At 48.4% G+C, this 22,954-nt stretch overlaps 1 protein-coding gene across 1 annotated transcript in view; it reads left to right on the plus strand.

Moving 5' to 3' along the window:
* The window catches only part of LOC133377980 (mucin-5B-like), a 79,506-nt gene that overhangs the window by 35,030 nt on the left and 21,522 nt on the right, over window positions 1-22,954 (plus strand). Inside the window, exons 30-39 of the mRNA XM_061612767.1 lie at window positions 90-12,515; window positions 12,579-12,666; window positions 13,231-13,250; window positions 15,636-15,746; window positions 16,569-16,852; window positions 18,434-18,602; window positions 19,828-20,078; window positions 20,594-20,777; window positions 21,254-21,455; window positions 22,125-22,303. Of these exons, the coding sequence (XP_061468751.1) occupies window positions 90-12,515; window positions 12,579-12,666; window positions 13,231-13,250; window positions 15,636-15,746; window positions 16,569-16,852; window positions 18,434-18,602; window positions 19,828-20,078; window positions 20,594-20,777; window positions 21,254-21,455; window positions 22,125-22,303 (13,914 nt within the window). The remainder of the gene's footprint in view (window positions 1-89; window positions 12,516-12,578; window positions 12,667-13,230; window positions 13,251-15,635; window positions 15,747-16,568; window positions 16,853-18,433; window positions 18,603-19,827; window positions 20,079-20,593; window positions 20,778-21,253; window positions 21,456-22,124; window positions 22,304-22,954) is intronic.

A 22,954-nucleotide genomic window follows, 5' to 3' on the forward strand; every position in this document is an offset into this window, starting at 1 on the left:
AAGTACAGAATGACATTTGTCCTAAAATAAAAATAAATTTATAAACTAAATAAACCTGATTAAAATTTAAAAATTCACCCCTTTTACAGAATCAACGACACCAGAAACAACAGCATGTGTACATAAAATATGTGAATGGACAGAATGGTACGATGTTAGCTACCCAAAAGTTGGAACAAGCAATGGGGATTACGAAACACCAGATAACATAAGAGCAAAAGGACACAATGTATGTAAAATGCCAGATGAAGTGGAATGCAGAGCTCAGAACTTTCCTACTGAAAAACTAGATTCCCTTGGTCAAAACATACACTGTTCTAAAACTAATGGTTTGATTTGTAACAACAAAGATCAGATTCCACCAATCTGCTACAATTATGAAATCAGGTTCCACTGCTGCCAGTACATACCATGTGGGACGTCAACACCCATATCCACTAGTACAAGCACTCCAGAAACAACATCTACATCACCAGCAATCACACCGATAATAACAACAGGCAAAACAACATCCAGGGTCACAGCTGGCACAACAACTACTATGCCACATCTAATTTCCACTACGCCAGAAAGCACCTCCACCATTTGCCAGCCCAAATGCCAATGGACCTCTTGGTATAGTGAGCACAATCCAAGTTCCAGTCCAGGTGATGGCGATATTGAGAATCCTGATAAGATCCGAGGAGCCGGAGGCAATGTCTGTGAGCACCCCCAAGACATCGAATGCAGGGCCGTAGACTACCCTGAGCTGAGCCTGTCTCTCCTTGGACAGAACTTGCAGTGCAACACTGGTGTCGGACTCCTCTGCAAGAATGAGGAGCAGACAGGGAAGTTCAAGATGTGCTATGACTATGAGGTCAGGTTCCTCTGCTGCAACTACAAGCACTGCCAAACAAGCACAACGCCACTGGGTGTAACAACTACCACCACCACAGAAACACCAAGCAGCACTCCGGGCAAGACCACACCTCCAGCATCCTCCACAGGCTCCACGCCACCTCCTCTTGCATCCACCACCACCCAGAGCACCACAGTTCTTTCCACAACTCCAGGAGTAACAAGCGGAAAGCCAGTGACCACCACCCTTTCAACTCCCCTTACTACTATTCTAGTCACATCACCACCCGAGCTCAGCACACCTTCTGCCACCACCGGAGAGATCTCCACTGTGACAGCCACATCTCTCCAATCTACCCCTATTTCCAAACCAACGTCAACAATACCCACCACCGGGACCACTTTGCAGTCATCTACAGTGCCTGTTGTCACTACGACTACTCTGCCTCCTGCAGTTTCCACTACGCCAGAAAGCACCTCTACCATTTGCCAGCCCAACTGCCAATGGACCTCTTGGTATAGTGAGCACAATCCAAGTTCCAGTCCAGGTGATGGCGATATTGAGAATCCTGATAAGATCCGAGGAGCCGGAGGCAATGTCTGTGAGCACCCCCAAGACATCGAATGCAGGGCCGTAGACTACCCTGAGCTGAGCCTGTCTCTCCTTGGACAGAACTTGCAGTGCAACACTGGTGTCGGACTCCTCTGCAAGAATGAGGAGCAGACAGGGAAGTTCAAGATGTGCTATGACTATGAGGTCAGGTTCCTCTGCTGCAACTACAAGCACTGCCAAACAAGCACAACGCCACTGGGTGTAACAACTACCGCCACCACAGAAACACCAAGCAGCACTCCGGGCAAGACCACACCTCCAGCATCCTCCACAGGCTCCACGCCACCTCCTCTTGCATCCACCACCACCCAGAGCACCACAGTTCTTTCCACAACTCCAGGAGTAACAAGCGGAAAGCCAGTGACCACCACCCTTTCAACTCCCCTTACTACTGTTCTAGTCACATCACCACCCGAGCTCAGCACACCTTCTGCCACCACTGGAGAGATCTCCACTGTGACAGCCACATCTCTCCAATCTATCCCTATTTCCAAACCAACGTCAACAATACCCACCACCGGGACCAATTTGCAGTCATCTACAGTGCCTGTTGTCACTACGACTACTCTGCCTCTTGCAGTTTCCACTACGCCAGAAAGCACCTCTACCTTTTGCCAGCCCAAATGCCAATGGACCTCTTGGTATAGTGAGCACAATCCAAGTTCCAGTCCAGGTGATGGCGATATTGAGAATCCTGATAAGATCCGAGGAGCTGGAGGCAATGTCTGTGAGCACCCCCAAGACATCGAATGCAGGGCTGTAGACTACCCTGAGCTGAGCCTGTCTCTCCTTGGACAGAACTTGCAGTGCAACACTGGTGTCGGGCTCCTCTGTAAGAATGAGGAGCAGACCGGGAAGTTCAAGATGTGCTATGACTATGAGGTCAGGTTCCTCTGCTGCGACTACAAGCACTGCCAAACAAGCACAACGCCACTGGGTGTAACAACTACCGCCACCACAGAAACACCAAGCAGCACTCCGGGCAAGACCACACCTCCAGCATCCTCCACAGGCTCCACGCCACCTCCTCTTGTATCCACCACCACCCAGAGCACCACAGTTCTTTCCACAACTCCAGGAGTAACAAGCGGAAAGCCAGTGACCACCACCCTTTCAACTCCCCTTACTACTGTTCTAGTAACATCACCAGGCGAGCTCAGCACACCTTCTACCACCACCGGAGAGATCTCCACTGCGACAGCCACATCTCTCCACTCTACCCCTATTTCCAAACCAACGTCAATGATAACCACCACCGGGACCACTTTACCACCATCCACGGTCCCTCAGAGCTCTACAACCACTCTGCCACCCCTAGTGTCCACAACACGAGAAGGAATTTCCACACCACTGGGCCCAACAACTCCCGCCACCACAGAAACACCGGGCAGCACTCCAGGCAAGACCACACCTCCAGCATCCTCCACAGGCTCCACTCCACCTCCTCTTGTATCCACCACCACCCAGAGTACCACTGTTCTTTCTACAACTCCAGGAGTAACAAGCGGAAAGCAAACAACCACCACCCTTTCAACTCCCCTTACCACTCTTCTGGTCACATCACCAGGCGAGCTCAGCACACCTTCTGCCACCACCGGAGAGATCTCCACTGTGACAGCCACATCTCTCCAATCTACCCCTATTTCCAAACCAACGTCAACAATACCCACCACCGGGACCACTTTGCAGTCATCTACAGTGCCTGTTGTCACTACGACTACTCTGCCTCCTGCAGTTTCCACTACGCCAGAAAGCACCTCTACCTTTTGCCAGCCCAACTGCCAATGGACCTCTTGGTATAGTGAGCACAATCCAAGTTCCAGTCCAGGTGATGGCGATATTGAGAATCCTGATAAGATCCGAGGAGCCGGAGGCAATGTCTGTGAGCACCCCCAAGACATCGAATGCAGGGCCGTAGACTACCCTGAGCTGAGCCTGTCTCTCCTTGGACAGAACTTGCAGTGCAACACTGGTGTCGGACTCCTCTGCAAGAATAAGGAGCAGACAGGGAAGTTCAAGATGTGCTATGACTATGAGGTCAGGTTCCTCTGCTGCGACTACAAGCACTGCCAAACAAGCACAACGCCACTGGGTGTAACAACTACCGCCACCACAGAAACACCAAGCAGCACTCTGGGCAAGACCACACCTCCAGCATCCTCTACAGGCTCCACACCACCTCCTCTTGTATCCACCACCACCCAGAGCACCACAGTTCTTTCCACAACTCCAGGAGTAACAAGCGGAAAGCCAGTGACCACCACCCTTTCCACTCCCCTTACTACTGTTCTAGTCACATCACCAGGCGAGCTCAGCACACCTTCTGCCACCACCAGAGAGATCTCCACTGTGACAGCCACATCTCTCCACTCTACCCCTATTTCCAAACCAACGTCAATGATAACCACCACCGGGACCACTTTACCACCATCCACGGTCCCTCAGAGCTCTACAACCACTCTGCCACCCCTAGTGTCCACAACACAAGAAGGAATTTCCACACCACTGGGCCCAACAACTCCCGCCACCACAGAAACACCGGGCAGCACTCCAGGCAAGACCACACCTCCAGCATCCTCCACAGGCTCCACTCCACCTCCTCTTGTATCCACCACCACCCAGAGTACCACAGTTCTTTCTACAACTCCAGGAGTAACAAGCGGAAAGCAAACAACCACCACCCTTTCAACTCCCCTTACCACTCTTCTGGTCACATCACCAGGCGAGCTCAGCACACCCTCTGCCACCACCGGAGAGATCTCCACTGTGACAGCCACATCTCTCCAATCTACCCCTATTTCCAAACCAACGTCAACAATACCCACCACCGGGACCACTTTGCAGTCATCTACAGTGCCTGTTGTCACTACGACTACTCTGCCTCCTGCAGTTTCCACTACGGAAGAAAGCACCTCTACCATTTGCCAGCCCAACTGCCACTGGACCTCTTGGTATAGTGAGCACAATCCAAGTTCCAGTCCAGGTGATGGCGATATTGAGAATCCTGATAAGATCCGAGGAGCCGGAGGCAATGTCTGTGAGCACCCCGAAGACATCGAATGCAGGGCCGTAGACTACCCTGAGCTGAGCCTGTCTCTCCTTGGACAGAACTTGCAGTGCAACACTGGTGTCGGACTCCTCTGCAAGAATAAGGAGCAGACAGGGAAGTTCAAGATGTGCTATGACTATGAGGTCAGGTTCCTCTGCTGCGACTACAAGCACTGCCAAACAAGCACAACGCCACTGGGTGTAACAACTACCGCCACCACAGAAACACCAAGCAGCACTCCGGGCAAGACCACACCTCCAGCATCCTCCACAGGCTCCACACCACCTCCTCTTGTATCCACCACCACCCAGAGCACCACAGTTCTTTCCACAACTCCAGGAGTAACAAGCGGAAAGCCAGTGACCACGACCCTTTCAACTCCCCTTACTACTGTTCTAGTCACATCACCAGGCGAGCTCAGCACACCTTCTGCCACCACTGGAGAGATCTCCACTGTGACAGCCACATCTCTCCAATCTACCCCTATTTCCAAACCAACGTCAACAATACCCACCACCGGGACCACTTTGCAGTCATCTACAGTGCCTGTTGTCACTACGACTACTCTGCCTCCTGCAGTTTCCACTACGCCAGAAAGCACCTCTACCTTTTGCCAGCCGAACTGCCACTGGACCTCTTGGTATAGTGAGCACAATCCAAGTTCCAGTCCAGGTGATGGCGATATTGAGAACCCTGATAAGATCCGAGGAGCCGGAGGCAATGTCTGTGAGCACCCCGAAGACATCGAATGCAGGGCCGTAGACTACCCTGAGCTGAGCCTGTCTCTCCTTGGACAGAACTTGCAGTGCAACACTGGTGTCGGACTCCTCTGCAAGAATAAGGAGCAGACAGGGAAGTTCAAGATGTGCTATGATTATGAGGTCAGGTTCCTCTGCTGCGACTACAAGCACTGCCAAACAAGCACAACGCCACTAGGTATAACAACTACCGCCACCACAGAAACACCAAGCAGCACTCCGGGCAAGACCACACCTCCAGCATCCTCCACAGGCTCCACGCCACCTCCTCTTGCATCCACCACCACCCAGAGCACCACAGTTCTTTCCACAACTCCAGGAGTAACAAGCGGAAAGCCAGTGACCACCACCCTTTCAACTCCCCTTACTACTGTTCTAGTCACATCACCAGGCGAGCTCAGCACACCTTCTGCCACCACCGGAGAGATCTCCACTGTGACAGCCACATCTCTCCACTCTACCCCTATTTCCAAACCAACATCAATGATAACCACCACCGGGACCACTTTACCACCATCCACGGTCCCTCAGAGCTCTACAACCACTCTGCCACCCCTAGTGTCCACAACGCGAGAAGGAATTTCCACACCACTGGGCCCAACAACTCCCGCCACCACAGAAACACCGGGCAGCACTCCAGGCAACACCACACCTCCATCATCCTCCACAGGCTCCACTCCACCTCCTCTTGTATCCACCACCACCCAGAGCACCACAGTTCTTTCCACAACTCCAGGAGTAACAAGCGGAAAGCAAACAACCACCACCCTTTCAACTCCCCATACCACTCTTCTGGTCACATCACCAGGCAAGCTCAGCACACCTTCTGCCACCACCGGAGAGATCTCCACTGTGACAGCCACATCTCTCCAATCTACCCCTATTTCCAAACCAACGTCAACAATACCCACCACCGGGACCACTTTGCAGTCATCTACAGTGCCTGTTGTCACTACGACTACTCTGCCTCCTGCAGTTTCCACTACGCCAGAAAGCACCTCTACCATTTGCCAGCCCAACTGCCAATGGACCTCTTGGTATAGTGAGCACAATCCAAGTTCCAGTCCAGGTGATGGCGATATTGAGAATCCTGATAAGATCCGAGGAGCCGGAGGCAATGTCTGTGAGCACCCCCAAGACATCGAATGCAGGGCCGTAGACTACCCTGAGCTGAGCCTGTCTCTCCTTGGACAGAACTTGCAGTGCAACACTGGTGTCGGACTCCTCTGCAAGAATAAGGAGCAGACAGGGAAGTTCAAGATGTGCTATGACTATGAGGTCAGGTTCCTCTGCTGCGACTACAAGCACTGCCAAACAAGCACAACGCCACTGGGTGTAACAACTACCGCCACCACAGAAACACCAAGCAGCACTCCGGGCAAGACCTCACCTCCAGCATCCTCCACAGGCTCCACGCCACCTCCTCTTGTATCCACCACCACCCAGAGCACCACAGTTCTTTCCACAACTCCAGGAGTAACAAGCGGAAAGCCAGTGACCACCACCCTTTCAACTCCCCTTACTACTGTTCTAGTCACATCACCAGGCGAGCTCAGCACACCTTCTGCCACCACCGGAGAGATCTCCACTGTGACAGCCACATCTCTCCACTCTACCCCTATTTCCAAACCAACATCAATGATAACCACCACCGGGACCACTTTACCACCATCCACGGTCCCTCAGAGCTCTACAACCACTCTGCCACCCCTAGTGTCCACAACGCGAGAAGGAATTTCCACACCACTGGGCCCAACAACTCCCGCCACCACAGAAACACCGGGCAGCACTCCAGGCAACACCACACCTCCAGCATCCTCCACAGGCTCCACTCCACCTCCTCTTGTATCCACCACCACCCAGAGCACCACAGTTCTTTCCACAACTCCAGGAGTAACAAGCGGAAAGCAAACGACCACCATCCTTTCAACTCCCCTTACCACTCTTCTGGTCACATCACCAGGCGAGCTCAGCACACCCTCTGCCACCACCGGAGAGATCTCCACTGTGACATCCACATCTCTCCAATCTACCCCTTTTTCCAAACCAACGTCAACAATACCCACCACCGGGACCACTTTGCAGTCATCTACAGTGCCTGTTGTCACTGCGACTACTCTGCCTCCTGCAGTTTCCACTACGCCAGAAAGCACCTCTACCATCTGCCAGCCCAAATGCCAATGGACCTCTTGGTATAGTGAGCACAATCCAAGTTCCAGTCCAGGTGATGGCGATATTGAGAATCCTGATAAGATCCGAGGAGCCGGAGGCAATGTCTGTGAGCACCCCGAAGACATCGAATGCAGGGCCGTAGACTACCCTGAGCTGAGCCTGTCTCTCCTTGGACAGAACTTGCAGTGCAACACTGGTGTCGGACTCCTCTGCAAGAATAAGGAGCAGACAGGGAAGTTCAAGATGTGCTATGACTATGAGGTCAGGTTCCTCTGCTGCGACTACAAGCACTGCCAAACAAGCACAACGCCACTGGGTGTAACAACTACCGCCACCACAGAAACACCAAGCAGCACTCCGGGCAAGACCACACCTCCAGCATCCTCCACAGGCTCCACGCCACCTCCTCTTGTATCCACCACCACCCAGAGCACCACAGTTCTTTCCACAACTCCAGGAGTAACAAGCGGAAAGCCAGTGACCACCACCCTTTCAACTCCCCTTACTACTGTTCTAGTCACATCACCAGGCGAGCTCAGCACACCTTCTGCCACCACCGGAGAGATCTCCACTGTGACAGCCACATCTCTCCACTCTACCCCTATTTCCAAACCAACGTCAATGATAACCACCACCGGGACCACTTTACCACCATCCACGGTCCCTCAGAGCTCTACAACCACTCTGCCACCCCTAGTGTCCACAACGCGAGAAGGAATTTCCACACCACTGGGCCCAACAACTCCCGCCACCACAGAAACACCGGGCAGCACTCCAGGCAACACCACACCTCCATCATCCTCCACAGGCTCCACTCCACCTCCTCTTGTATCCACCACCACCCAGAGTACCACTGTTCTTTCTACAACTCCAGGAGTAACAAGCGGAAAGCAAACAACCACCACCCTTTCAACTCCCCATACCACTCTTCTGGTCACATCACCAGGCAAGCTCAGCACACCTTCTGCCACCACCGGAGAGATCTCCACTGTGACAGCCACATCTCTCCAATCTACCCCTATTTCCAAACCAACGTCAACAATACCCACCACCGGGACCACTTTGCAGTCATCTACAGTGCCTGTTGTCACTACGACTACTCTGCCTCCTGCAGTTTCCACTACGCCAGAAAGCACCTCTACCTTTTGCCAGCCGAACTGCCACTGGACCTCTTGGTATAGTGAGCACAATCCAAGTTCCAGTCCAGGTGATGGCGATATTGAGAATCCTGATAAGATCCGAGGAGCCGGAGGCAATGTCTGTGAGCACCCCCAAGACATCGAATGCAGGGCCGTAGACTACCCTGAGCTGAGCCTGTCTCTCCTTGGACAGAACTTGCAGTGCAACACTGGTGTCGGACTCCTCTGCAAGAATAAGGAGCAGACAGGGAAGTTCAAGATGTGCTATGATTATGAGGTCAGGTTCCTCTGCTGCGACTACAAGCACTGCCAAACAAGCACAACGCCACTAGGTATAACAACTACCGCCACCACAGAAACACCAAGCAGCACTCCGGGCAAGACCACACCTCCAGCATCCTCCACAGGCTCCACACCACCTCCTCTTGCATCCACCACCACCCAGAGCACCACAGTTCTTTCCACAACTCCAGGAGTAACAAGCGGAAAGCCAGTGACCACCACCCTTTCAACTCCCCTTACTACTGTTCTAGTCACATCACCAGGCGAGCTCAGCACACCTTCTGCCACCACCGGAGAGATCTCCACTGTGACAGCCACATCTCTCCACTCTACCCCTATTTCCAAACCAACGTCAATGATAACCACCACCGGGACCACTTTACCACCATCCACGGTCCCTCAGAGCTCTACAACCACTCTGCCACCCCTAGTGTCCACAACGCGAGAAGGAATTTCCACACCACTGGGCCCAACAACTCCCGCCACCACAGAAACACCGGGCAGCACTCCAGGCAACACCACACCTCCATCATCCTCCACAGGCTCCACTCCACCTCCTCTTGTATCCACCACCACCCAGAGTACCACTGTTCTTTCTACAACTCCAGGAGTAACAAGCGGAAAGCAAACAACCACCACCCTTTCAACTCCCCATACCACTCTTCTGGTCACATCACCAGGCAAGCTCAGCACACCTTCTGCCACCACCGGAGAGATCTCCACTGTGACAGCCACATCTCTCCAATCTACCCCTATTTCCAAACCAACGTCAACAATACCCACCACCGGGACCACTTTGCAGTCATCTACAGTGCCTGTTGTCACTACGACTACTCTGCCTCCTGCAGTTTCCACTACGCCAGAAAGCACCTCTACCTTTTGCCAGCCGAACTGCCACTGGACCTCTTGGTATAGTGAGCACAATCCAAGTTCCAGTCCAGGTGATGGCGATATTGAGAATCCTGATAAGATCCGAGGAGCCGGAGGCAATGTCTGTGAGCACCCCCAAGACATCGAATGCAGGGCCGTAGACTACCCTGAGCTGAGCCTGTCTCTCCTTGGACAGAACTTGCAGTGCAACACTGGTGTCGGACTCCTCTGCAAGAATAAGGAGCAGACAGGGAAGTTCAAGATGTGCTATGATTATGAGGTCAGGTTCCTCTGCTGCGACTACAAGCACTGCCAAACAAGCACAACGCCACTAGGTATAACAACTACCGCCACCACAGAAACACCAAGCAGCACTCCGGGCAAGACCACACCTCCAGCATCCTCCACAGGCTCCACACCACCTCCTCTTGCATCCACCACCACCCAGAGCACCACAGTTCTTTCCACAACTCCAGGAGTAACAAGCGGAAAGCCAGTGACCACCACCCTTTCAACTCCCCTTACTACTGTTCTAGTCACATCACCAGGCGAGCTCAGCACACCTTCTGCCACCACCGGAGAGATCTCCACTGTGACAGCCACATCTCTCCACTCTACCCCTATTTCCAAACCAACATCAATGATAACCACCACCGGGACCACTTTACCACCATCCACGGTCCCTCAGAGCTCTACAACCACTCTGCCACCCCTAGTGTCCACAACGCGAGAAGGAATTTCCACACCACTGGGCCCAACAACTCCCGCCACCACAGAAACACCGGGCAGCACTCCAGGCAACACCACACCTCCAGCATCCTCCACAGGCTCCACTCCACCTCCTCTTGTATCCACCACCACCCAGAGCACCACAGTTCTTTCCACAACTCCAGGAGTAACAAGCGGAAAGCAAACAACCACCACCCTTTCAACTCCCCATACTACTCTTCTGGTCACATCACCAGGCAAGCTCAGCACACCTTCTGCCACCACCGGAGAGATCTCCACTGTGACAGCCACATCTCTCCAATCTACCCCTATTTCCAAACCAACGTCAACAATACCCACCACCGGGACCACTTTGCAGTCATCTACAGTGCCTGTTGTCACTACGACTACTCTGTCTCCTGCAGTTTCCACTACGCCAGAAAGCACCTCTACCATTTGCCAGCCGAACTGCCAATGGACCTCTTGGTATAGTGAGCACAATCCAAGTTCCAGTCCAGGTGATGGCGATATTGAGAATCCTGATAAGATCCGAGGAGCCGGAGGCAATGTCTGTGAGCACCCCCAAGACATCGAATGCAGGGCCGTAGACTACCCTGAGCTGAGCCTGTCTCTCCTTGGACAGAACTTGCAGTGCAACACTGGTGTCGGACTCCTCTGCAAGAATAAGGAGCAGACAGGGAAGTTCAAGATGTGCTATGACTATGAGGTCAGGTTCCTCTGCTGCGACTACAAGCACTGCCAAACAAGCACAACGCCACTGGGTGTAACAACTACCGCCACCACAGAAACACCAAGCAGCACTCCGGGCAAGACCTCACCTCCAGCATCCTCCACAGGCTCCACGCCACCTCCTCTTGTATCCACCACCACCCAGAGCACCACAGTTCTTTCCACAACTCCAGGAGTAACAAGCGGAAAGCCAGTGACCACCACCCTTTCAACTCCCCTTACTACTGTTCTAGTCACATCACCAGGCGAGCTCAGCACACCTTCTGCCACCACCGGAGAGATCTCCACTGTGACAGCCACATCTCTCCACTCTACCCCTATTTCCAAACCAACATCAATGATAACCACCACCGGGACCACTTTACCACCATCCACGGTCCCTCAGAGCTCTACAACCACTCTGCCACCCCTAGTGTCCACAACGCGAGAAGGAATTTCCACACCACTGGGCCCAACAACTCCCGCCACCACAGAAACACCGGGCAGCACTCCAGGCAACACCACACCTCCAGCATCCTCCACAGGCTCCACTCCACCTCCTCTTGTATCCACCACCACCCAGAGCACCACAGTTCTTTCCACAACTCCAGGAGTAACGAGCGGAAAGCAAACGACCACCATCCTTTCAACTCCCCTTACCACTCTTCTGGTCACATCACCAGGCGAGCTCAGCACACCCTCTGCCACCACCGGAGAGATCTCCACTGTGACATCCACATCTCTCCAATCTACCCCTTTTTCCAAACCAACGTCAACAATACCCACCACCGGGACCACTTTGCAGTCATCTACAGTGCCTGTTGTCACTGCGACTACTCTGCCTCCTGCAGTTTCCACTACGCCAGAAAGCACCTCTACCATCTGCCAGCCCAAATGCCAATGGACCTCTTGGTATAGTGAGCACAATCCAAGTTCCAGTCCAGGTGATGGCGATATTGAGAATCCTGATAAGATCCGAGGAGCCGGAGGCAATGTCTGTGAGCACCCCGAAGACATCGAATGCAGGGCCGTAGACTACCCTGAGCTGAGCCTGTCTCTCCTTGGACAGAACTTGCAGTGCAACACTGGTGTCGGACTCCTCTGCAAGAATAAGGAGCAGACAGGGAAGTTCAAGATGTGCTATGACTATGAGGTCAGGTTCCTCTGCTGCGACTACAAGCACTGCCAAACAAGCACAACGCCACTGGGTGTAACAACTACCGCCACCACAGAAACACCAAGCAGCACTCCGGGCAAGACCACACCTCCAGCATCCTCCACAGGCTCCAAACCACCTCCTCTTGTATCCACCACCACCCAGAGCACCACAGTTCTTTCCACAACTCCAGGAGTAACAAGCGGAAAGCCAGTGACCACCACCCTTTCCACTCCCCTTACTACTGTTCTAGTCACATCACCAGGCGAGCTCAGCACACCTTCTGCCACCACCAGAGAGATCTCCACTGTGACAGCCACATCTCTCCACTCTACCCCTATTTCCAAACCAACGTCAATGATAACCACCACCGGGACCACTTTACCACCATCCACGGTCCCTCAGAGCTCTACAACCACTCTGCCACCCCTAGTGTCCACAACACAAGAAGGAATTTCCACACCACTGGGCCCAACAACTCCCGCCACCACAGAAACACCGGGCAGCACTCCAGGCAAGACCACACCTCCAGCATCCTCCACAGGCTCCACTCCACCTCCTCTTGTATCCACCACCACCCAGAGTACCACAGTTCTTTCTACAACTCCAGGAGTAACAAGCGGAAAGCAAACAACCACCACCCTTTCAACTCCCCTTACCACTCTTCTGGTCACATCACCAGGCGAGCTCAGCACACCCTCTGCCACCACCGGAGAGATCTCCACTGTGACAGCCACATCTCTCCAATCTACCCCTATTTCCAAACCAACGTCAACAATACCCACCACCGGGACCACTTTGCAGTCATCTACAGTGCCTGTTGTCACTACGACTACTCTGCCTCCTGCAGTTTCCACTACGGAAGAAAGCACCTCTACCATTTGCCAGCCCAACTGCCACTGGACCTCTTGGTATAGTGAGCACAATCCAAGTTCCAGTCCAGGTGATGGCGATATTGAGAATCCTGATAAGATCCGAGGAGCCGGAGGCAATGTCTGTGAGCACCCCGAAGACATCGAATGCAGGGCCGTAGACTACCCTGAGCTGAGCCTGTCTCTCCTTGGACAGAACTTGCAGTGCAACACTGGTGTCGGACTCCTCTGCAAGAATAAGGAGCAGACAGGGAAGTTCAAGATGTGCTATGACTATGAGGTCAGGTTCCTCTGCTGCGACTACAAGCACTGCCAAACAAGCACAACGCCACTGGGTGTAACAACTACCGCCACCACAGAAACACCAAGCAGCACTCCGGGCAAGACCACACCTCCAGCATCCTCCACAGGCTCCACGCCATCTCCTCTTGTATCCACCACCACCCAGAGCACCACAGTTCTTTCCACAACTCCAGGAGTAACAAGCGGAAAGCCAGTGACCACCACCCTTTCAACTCCCCTTACTACTGTTCTAGTCACATCACCAGGCGAGCTCAGCACACCTTCTGCCACCACCGGAGAGATCTCCACTGTGACAGCCACATCTCTCCACTCTACCCCTATTTCCAAACCAACGTCAATGATAACCACCACCGGGACCACTTTACCACCATCCACGGTCCCTCAGAGCTCTACAACCACTCTGCCACCCCTAGTGTCCACAACGCGAGAAGGAATTTCCACACCACTGGGCCCAACAACTCCCGCCACCACAGAAACACCGGGCAGCACTCCAGGCAACACCACACCTCCATCATCCTCCACAGGCTCCACTCCACCTCCTCTTGTATCCACCACCACCCAGAGTACCACTGTTCTTTCTACAACTCCAGGAGTAACAAGCGGAAAGCAAACAACCACCACCCTTTCAACTCCCCATACCACTCTTCTGGTCACATCACCAGGCAAGCTCAGCACACCTTCTGCCACCACCGGAGAGATCTCCACTGTGACAGCCACATCTCTCCAATCTACCCCTATTTCCAAACCAACGTCAACAATACCCACCACCGGGACCACTTTGCAGTCATCTACAGTGCCTGTTGTCACTACGACTACTCTGCCTCCTGCAGTTTCCACTACGCCAGAAAGCACCTCTACCATTTGCCAGCCCAACTGCCAATGGACCTCTTGGTATAGTGAGCACAATCCAAGTTCCAGTCCAGGTGATGGCGATATTGAGAATCCTGATATGATCCGAGGAGCCGGAGGCAATGTCTGTGAGCACCCCCAAGACATCGAATGCAGGGCCGTAGACTACCCTGAGCTGAGCCTGTCTCTCCTTGGACAGAACTTGCAGTGCAACACTGGTGTCGGACTCCTCTGCAAGAATGAGGAGCAGACAGGGAAGTTCAAGATGTGCTATGACTATGAGGTCAGGTTCCTCTGCTGCGACTACAAGCACTGCCAAACAAGCACAACGCCACTGGGTGTAACAACTACCGCCACCACAGAAACACCAAGCAGCACTCCGGGCAAGACCACACCTCCAGCATCCTCCACAGGCTCCAAACCACCTCCTCTTGTATCCACCACCACCCAGAGCACCACAGTTCTTTCCACAACTCCAGGAGTAACAAGCGGAAAGCCAGTGACCACCACCCTTTCAACTCCCCTTACTACTTTTCTGGTCACATCACCAGCCGAGCTCAGCACACCTTCTGCCACCACCAGAGAGATCTCCACTGTGACAGCCACATCTCTCCACTCTACCCCTATTTCCAAACCAACGTCAACGATAACCACCACCGGGACCACTTTACCACCATCCACGGTCCCTCAGAGCTCTACAACCACTCTGCCACCCCTAGTGTCCACAACGCGAGAAGGAATTTCCACACCACTGGGCCCAACAACTCCCGCCACCACAGAAACACCGGGCAGCACTCCAGGCAAGACCACACCTCCAGCATCCTCCACAGGCTCCACTCTACCTCCTCTTTTATCCACCACCACCCAGAGTACCACAGTTCTTTCTACAACTCCAGGAGTAACAAGCGGAAAGCAAACAACCACCACCCTTTCAACTCCCCTTACCACTCTTCTGGTCACATCACCAGCCGAGCTCAGCACACCTTCTGCCACCACCGGAGAGGTCTTCACTGTGACCTCCACATCTCTCCAATCTTCCCCCATTTCCAAACAAACGTCAACGATACCCACCACCGGTTCCACTTTACGGTCATCTACACTGCCTGTTGGCACTTCATCCACTCTCACAGTTCCATTTTCTACTTTGCCCTTGGTCTCTGGAACTGTACCTTCTTTAACCTCTGCCTTTACAGCAGGTAAGTGAAGAACACCAGTTTCCACTAGTACATCTTTAATTGGCATAGTTCACAAAATAACTGCTGTACTAATTTCTTTCTTTTATCTCATGTCTTGAGGAGCGTCAAGTACTTCCATAGGTTCTACAATAGGATCTCCAACTGTTCCTTTAAGCAGAACAACTCCGTGTTTCTGCCATGTGTCTGGAGCTACTGGGGGGTTGTTTTCTCCTGGTAAGTTTGTCTTAACGAATCTTAATGAATTTGAGAAGCACATGAAGTAAAATTTTCATTTTCATGTTGCTTTGATTATACATCTGCTTTTAATAGTTCCTTTCTCATACCTGCATCACAATTCTAGACTACTGTGCCCAGAAAAGTCCACTTTGGTTCTCCACTGTGCAGGCTGAGATGACTAGTAGAAATATTTTTACTTATGCAGGGTTTTAAAATCCCATTTTATCTGGCTTTTGCCAGTTTTAGGCTGATATTTTCAGTGTTTTATTGATTTTATATAGGTGCTTTCTTTTACTATGCACTGCTTTGCATGTTTTATCAACCTATGGTATTAAGGTATTGTCTATGATCAGTTCTGTAGTTCTAACAGACCACACACTCTTTGAGTGGCATTGATCCACAGAGAATTCAATGGATCCATCTTTCTCCCATACCATTTCTTAGGTGGCTCTTATTCATGCACATCTACTAGCAAGTTCCAGTCATTAGGCCACCCACAGTGTACCTTTTCTCCCTAGGATGAGGAGTCATAAGTTACATATGGCTTACTAGCTAAGGAGGGGAAAAGCCTCTGTTAGACCTCATGCTGATCCCCTCCCATGAATGCAGCTATACTCATTGTGGTGTGGGGTTGGATCTTGCCAATTATAAATAACAACTCAGTCCAATGTGTGGCATTTACTCAGACTTCTGAGAAAACATGCTTAGGTAAATAAATACATTTGAACTATGTTTGCATTTGAAAATGTTACGATGTATTCTGTTTTACCATTTTTGTACATGTTGCTTTACAATTAATCCCTCCCTCTTTTTAAATAGGGGAAGTAATATACAATAGAACTGATAGTTCTGGATGCAGTTTTTATGCACTTTGCAACAAAAACTGTGAAATTGAAAGGTTCCAGGAACCATGTCCTTCAACAACTTCCCATCCATCAACTCCATCAGTTACAACTGCAGGAACATCATTGTCTCCATCCGTCTCCAAACCCACTGTTATTGTTCCATCAACTGCACTATACACTACCACAGCGATACCAACTCACCAAATAATAATTCCAACTCCTGTACCAGGTTGCCCTGATATTGATCCACCTAGAAAGGTAATTAGCATTGTTTCTCATACATGCATTAATGACAAATTTTCCATTAAAATATTAAATGGAACTACTCGTGAATTTTGTAGGTTATATGTGAATTTTCCATGTAATTTGGTATAGTGTGATCCCCCTAAAGATATGCTCTCAATAAAAACCAGTAACATTCCTGAGAAAACAAATGATTAACCTTCTAGTCTTATTATTAATTTTCCATTTACAGAAAAAAGCAACAATGCATGACTGGTTGCACCACAATGGAGTGTGTTTTTGAATGTGCATTTGAATATTGTTGAAAGCCATACAGTGCAAATAGTAAGAGTCTTAGTTAGATATGCACCTTATGCCCATGTTTCCTGATTCAGCAAGTGTTACACATGCTCGATAGCTACATCAGACCAGCGTATTTGATTTCCACAGTCTACATGCATATATCCTGGCATTTAACATGCAGTTATCTTCTGCTCATGCATACAGCTTAAAGGGACAAATGTAGAAACTACACATGCTGTACAACCTATACAACAAGATTTTCACTGTAAAGATGGAGGATGGCTGATTGTTTTTGCAGTATGAAAGGTGATATGAGAAAGACATCATTGCTTGTGGTGTGAACACTCATTCCATTATCTCTGGTATACAGGATTTGGGGGCTTTTATTGTGTTTCAGAAAGTGGTAAACCTGTATAGCAGAGACAGCAGTGAGTCAAAAATACACCATCCTTCCATATGTATTGAACCACAATTGACTATCATTCATGACCATTGGCCATGCTTGCTGTGGCTGATGGGGGTTATAGTCCAAAAGGTCAGGAGGACTCTAGGTTGGGGGAAGCAGTTGTATAACAAAGGCAACACTGCCTCTCTTGTACCATTTTCAGCTCTTAAAAATCATCAGATGAGTCCAATCTTGGTGAATGGGATGTCTAAGTAGAAAAAAAATCCTTGCTATTCCAGGGATATTTGCCTACAGTTCCTATAGTGTGAACATTGTTGGACTGGGGAGCTCCCTTGTGAACATGCACTTGGTCACAATTATCACTTTTGTTTTTAAACATGGCTCTTATCCTTGATATTCACAGAACAGGAATGGGGAAACTCTGGCCATCCAGATGTTATTGGACTCAAACTCCCATCATGCCTGACCACTGTCTGTGGTGGCTGGAACTAATGGGAATTGGAATCCAACATTGGGAGGGCCCATCCCTGCCGCATAGCTACATGTGGAGTAATCTCAATCTGTTCCAAATATTCTTGTTTATCACACCTTTCTAAAACATAGGAAGCTTACTTAAACTGAGGCAGGCTATGGATCTCATGATTGTCTTCACTGACTAGTAGTGGCTCTTCAGAGTCTCAGACAGGAGTCTTCCCCAATGCTACCTACAGTTGCCAAGGATTGAACATGGGACCTTTTGCATGCAAACTATGCACTCTATGAATTAGCAACAGCGTCCCCCGAAGGCCTCATTTTTGCCCCCATATGCATTTTACTCTCCTAGTGGGACATGAACCCTTGTCAGGAGAGATGAACTCTTCCTAACAGTCCAACAATTTTATAATAAACTTCTTGTGGTTCACTCCCAGACCAATGAAACGTGGATGTTAAACAACTGCACTATGGCAACTTGCGAAGGAAACAACAAAATTGTTGTGGTGCCTGAAATACCTGTAGAAAAACCAGAATGTGTGAGTGGACTCCCGCCGATAAAAATAGTAGATAAAGATGGCTGTACCGAACGCTATGAGTGTGAATGTAAGTATAATTATTTAGTGAGCATTAAGAGAAAATACACATATTTTAATTATATGGAATAAGAGGTTAAGATATGTAACTTACAGAATTGCATGATACTACAGATATACAGTTCATTTTCCTAACAAACAGAGCAATCCCTAAAGCCGTCCAGCTGAGGGGCCATTGGAGGAGTTGTAAGTGCCACTCTGCTGTTGGAGGTCCTCTGATGGGATGGCACCCACACTGCCAGAGGCAACCACATAAAGCTCAGTTGACGTAATGATCTGCAGGTGCAATTCTGTCCATGCTGAGGAGGGGGAAATCAGATGTTTTGAGGGAGTGTCAGGGGAGGCTGTGGATTTGCAGGAACCTAAGCCCTCTGGTTTCTCCAACATACTCCTGGTTGAGCCCATGAGAGGGAATATATATATATATATATATATATATATATATATATATATATATATATATATATATATTAAATGGAAGGGGGGGGAAAGCTGTGCCTCCACTGGCTCCTGCCTGCAGCTAGCCAGCAGGGCCTTGAATGTGGCAGTTTGTTTGTTTGTTTGTTTGTTTATTATTTAATTTGTATCCCGCCCTTCCTCCCAGCAGGAGCCCAGGGCGACAAACAAAGTGCTAAAAACACTTTAAAACATCATAAAAACAGATCTTAAAATACATTAAAATAAAACAGCGTTAAAAAACATTAAAAAAACAACTTTAAAAAAGGGTTAAAAGCATTATTAAAAAACATATTAAACAATTCTGACACAGACGCAGACTGGCGTGGGAGGGAATTCCACAGGGTAGGTGCTGCCACACTAAAGGTCCGTTTCCTATACTGTGTAGAACAAACCTCCTGATAAGATGGTATCTGCAGGAGGCCCTCACCTGCAGAGCGCAGTAATCGACTGGGTACATAAAGGATAAGATGGTCTTTCAGGTATCCTGGTCCCAAGCTGTATAGGGCTTTGTACACCAAAACTAGAACCTTGAACTTGGCCCAGTAGCAGTTGTTCCACCACAGAATCTGCACCACCATAGAATTGTTCTCTTTGTCTTCACTTATTATTCATACTTTCTAATTGGTGTACCAGTCAATAATATATCCCTTCAAAGTTAATAGAAACAATAGGATTATTACTAATGATTTTACACTGTAAATTTTATTTTGTTTCAAGTTTGCTCAAGACTGAACTCTAAGTGTACACTTTTTGATCTTTTTATTTCTACATTATAGGTATTTGCACCGGTTGGGACAACTCTAACTATGAGACATTTGGTGGCACTTATTACACTTTCCAGGATAACTGCACTTACATCCTGGTAAAAGAGATTTTGAATAAACATGGAAACTTCAGTGTTTTGGTTGACAACTATTTCTGTGATGCAGATAATAATCAATCCTGTTCCAGATCCATCATTGTAAATTACAACTCAATGGAAGTTGTGTTAAGCAGTCAAATGCATGAAGGAGTGAGAATTAACAAGGTAATGTGTCATAGATTTTTTAAATTATGTTATTTCCTACAATAATAATTTTACCAAAACAAAACAAAAAATGTCAAAATTACACTATATAAGCCAGCTAATGGTTGTATCACTTACAAAACTATCATGGGAACATGTGTATTTGTAGAATAATCCCCTACTTAATTGCATTATGCGGACTGCCATTCTTCAGACAGTGAAACTCTATAATAATCTGCTCAGAAGTAAGTCCCACTGAGTTCAGTAGAACTTACTTCCAGTTAATGGGTGTAGGATTGCAGACTTAATTTTTAAAAATATATATATACCAGTTTTCAATTAAAACTACCAGAAAGACTTAACGAATTTTGATATAAAATATTATAAAACAATGTTTGCAGTATTCAAAGTAGTATAATAGCAGGGCAGCTAACATATATCAACATGAACATAAATGATTTAAACTGCTCTGAAAGACTTTAAGCTAAATTGTCCAGATTTACATTCTTTTGGCTATTTTATATTGCTGTTTTTAGGTTCTTTTCAACAATGAACCAGTCAGTGGAGGTTTCACCAAAGATGGCATTTCGGTTACTAGTGCTGGTACTGTAATGACTGTTGAAATTGCTGCCATCCATGCCTTTATATCCTTCAATGGGCTCACCTTCTTGGTACAACTTCCATTTAGCCTATTTCAACACAACACAGAGGGGCAGTGTGGTAAGTAAAGGGATTAAAACATCACTGCACTTCAAATCCTTTCCCGCAAGGCCATCCCATCCAAACAAATTTCTATACACATCAGAATGCAGAGCATTATAAAAAAATAATAAAGAAAACGTCACAACTGGAGGGAGGGGCCATAACTTAATGGTAGAATCCATGCGTCTGGTGTTAGAGTGTTCCAAGTTCAGTCCCTGTTATTTACATTTGAAGGATCTCAGAGCTAAGAAAGATTTGCTGCCAGTCAAAGTAGACCAAAATGAGCTGGATAGACCATTGGTCTGACTCATATCCAAGAGGAGGAAACATAATATGCATATTATGTACACTTTCTGATAGCTAAATAATAACGATATAATTTTTCAGTTAGGAAATCAGCTTCATAATCTTGATGCCACTCGAAGTAGATGAGTTAACACTAATGCATGCTGTATATTCAGCACGGTTATGATGTGGCCTTTTCTTCCTTCCAGGGATTTGTTCAAATGACAGGTCAGATGATTGCCGCCTGCCCAATGGTCATAATGCTTCCTCTTGTTCAGAAATGGCTTCCTACTGGAAGGTTTATGATAAGAATAAGCCCTATTGTCATGGAGTGACACCAACAGAACCACCACCACAACCACCAACACCCTGCACTACTCCATCTCCTCTGTGTGAGCTGATTGTGAGCGAGTAAGTTAAATGCAGCTCTTACAAACATTTTAGCTATTATGTGCTGCAGAGCAAACACTTAATTTGGCAACTTTGTTTAAAAAAATGAACTGATGCACACATATTGCCACCCTGGGCTCCTGTTGGGAGGAAGGGCAGGATATAAATCAATAATAAATAAATAAATATTAACACAAAATAACAAGACCATGACCTCTAATAACACACAGGAAGCACACTATCCTGTCTTGCTTGTATGCAGGATATAAACGACAGGTTGACCACTGGACTAGATAGATAGAGCTTTGGTCTGGTCCATCAGGCCTCTTCTTATATTCGTATATTTTGCCAGGACATCAGAAATGTATGCTTTTATTTTCTAGCGATATATAGCACCACTTTCCTTTCTTGCTCTTGGGATATTTCACAGATTCATCAAATGCTAAGCATAGTGTTACTTTAGCATCTTCTAGGAGCTCAAGCTAGCTTTAGTTTCCTTTTGTATCATAAAGAACAGGGATATTGCAACACTCCAGGATTTTTACTGTGTAATACACAGTTGATATTTCTAAATTAACATCAACTCAAAATGTACATCTTTGTCAAGATATTATCCTTTCTGTTACAGTTTCATACTAAAGAAAATGGGCTTTATACAATGGGGTTCAACTGTGTCTTCTGTATTTAAAGTCTCTTTGCAGATTGCCATAAAGTCTTGCCTCCCAGAGAATTCTATGAAGCCTGCCTCCTTGAAGCCTGTCGGAATTCCAATGATTCTCTGACTTGCTACAATGTAGAGATGTATGCTTCCCTCTGCACAGCTAAAGGGATTTGTACTGACTGGAGGAGCAGAACCCAAGGAAAATGTCGTAAGTAGAAGATGACATATATTTGCTCATCCCACAGTTAAAAACAACCATTTATCATAGAGCAGTAACAGCTGAGAGACCTAATCAATCAATCATGCATTCAAAACTGTGCCAGCAGATGAACAGCAATCAATGCAAACGGAACAAATCGCTGTGTTAATACCTTCATTTGCATGTGTTATTCTTTCTTTTGTTTCCCACAATGCTTGTCATTTTCTATTTCCACACACACACACACACCAGGATCGAAAAGGCAGAAGGAAAAGCAGCAAGGGGTATTAAGGGAGCAAAAGGTGAAGAGGTCAGGAGCCATGGGTGAAACATAAGCTCTGACTCCCTCTAATGTTCTAGGACTCTCTCTGCAACCATCATCAGCCTTTTCCCTCAGCTAGTACTGGGGATGTGTTAGAATTCTGCCCAATGCGGATTTGGTACCAAATTTTCCATTAATTCCCTTATTCTCTGTCGCTGCAAATTGGATTTTTATTTAGCGATTTTCTGCAGCTAATTTTGAAAATGTTTTTTATAAAAACAAAGCTCTAAAATATCAATATTAAGAATGATAATTTTATCAATATTTCCTTTCAAAATATAAATTAAAAATATCTATATTAATATCAATATTTTTTGCCAGGGAAACAACAGATTGGT

The sequence above is a fragment of the Rhineura floridana genome, chromosome 2 (genome assembly GCF_030035675.1).
Source record: "Rhineura floridana isolate rRhiFlo1 chromosome 2, rRhiFlo1.hap2, whole genome shotgun sequence".
Taxonomy (NCBI): domain Eukaryota; kingdom Metazoa; phylum Chordata; class Lepidosauria; order Squamata; family Rhineuridae; genus Rhineura; species Rhineura floridana.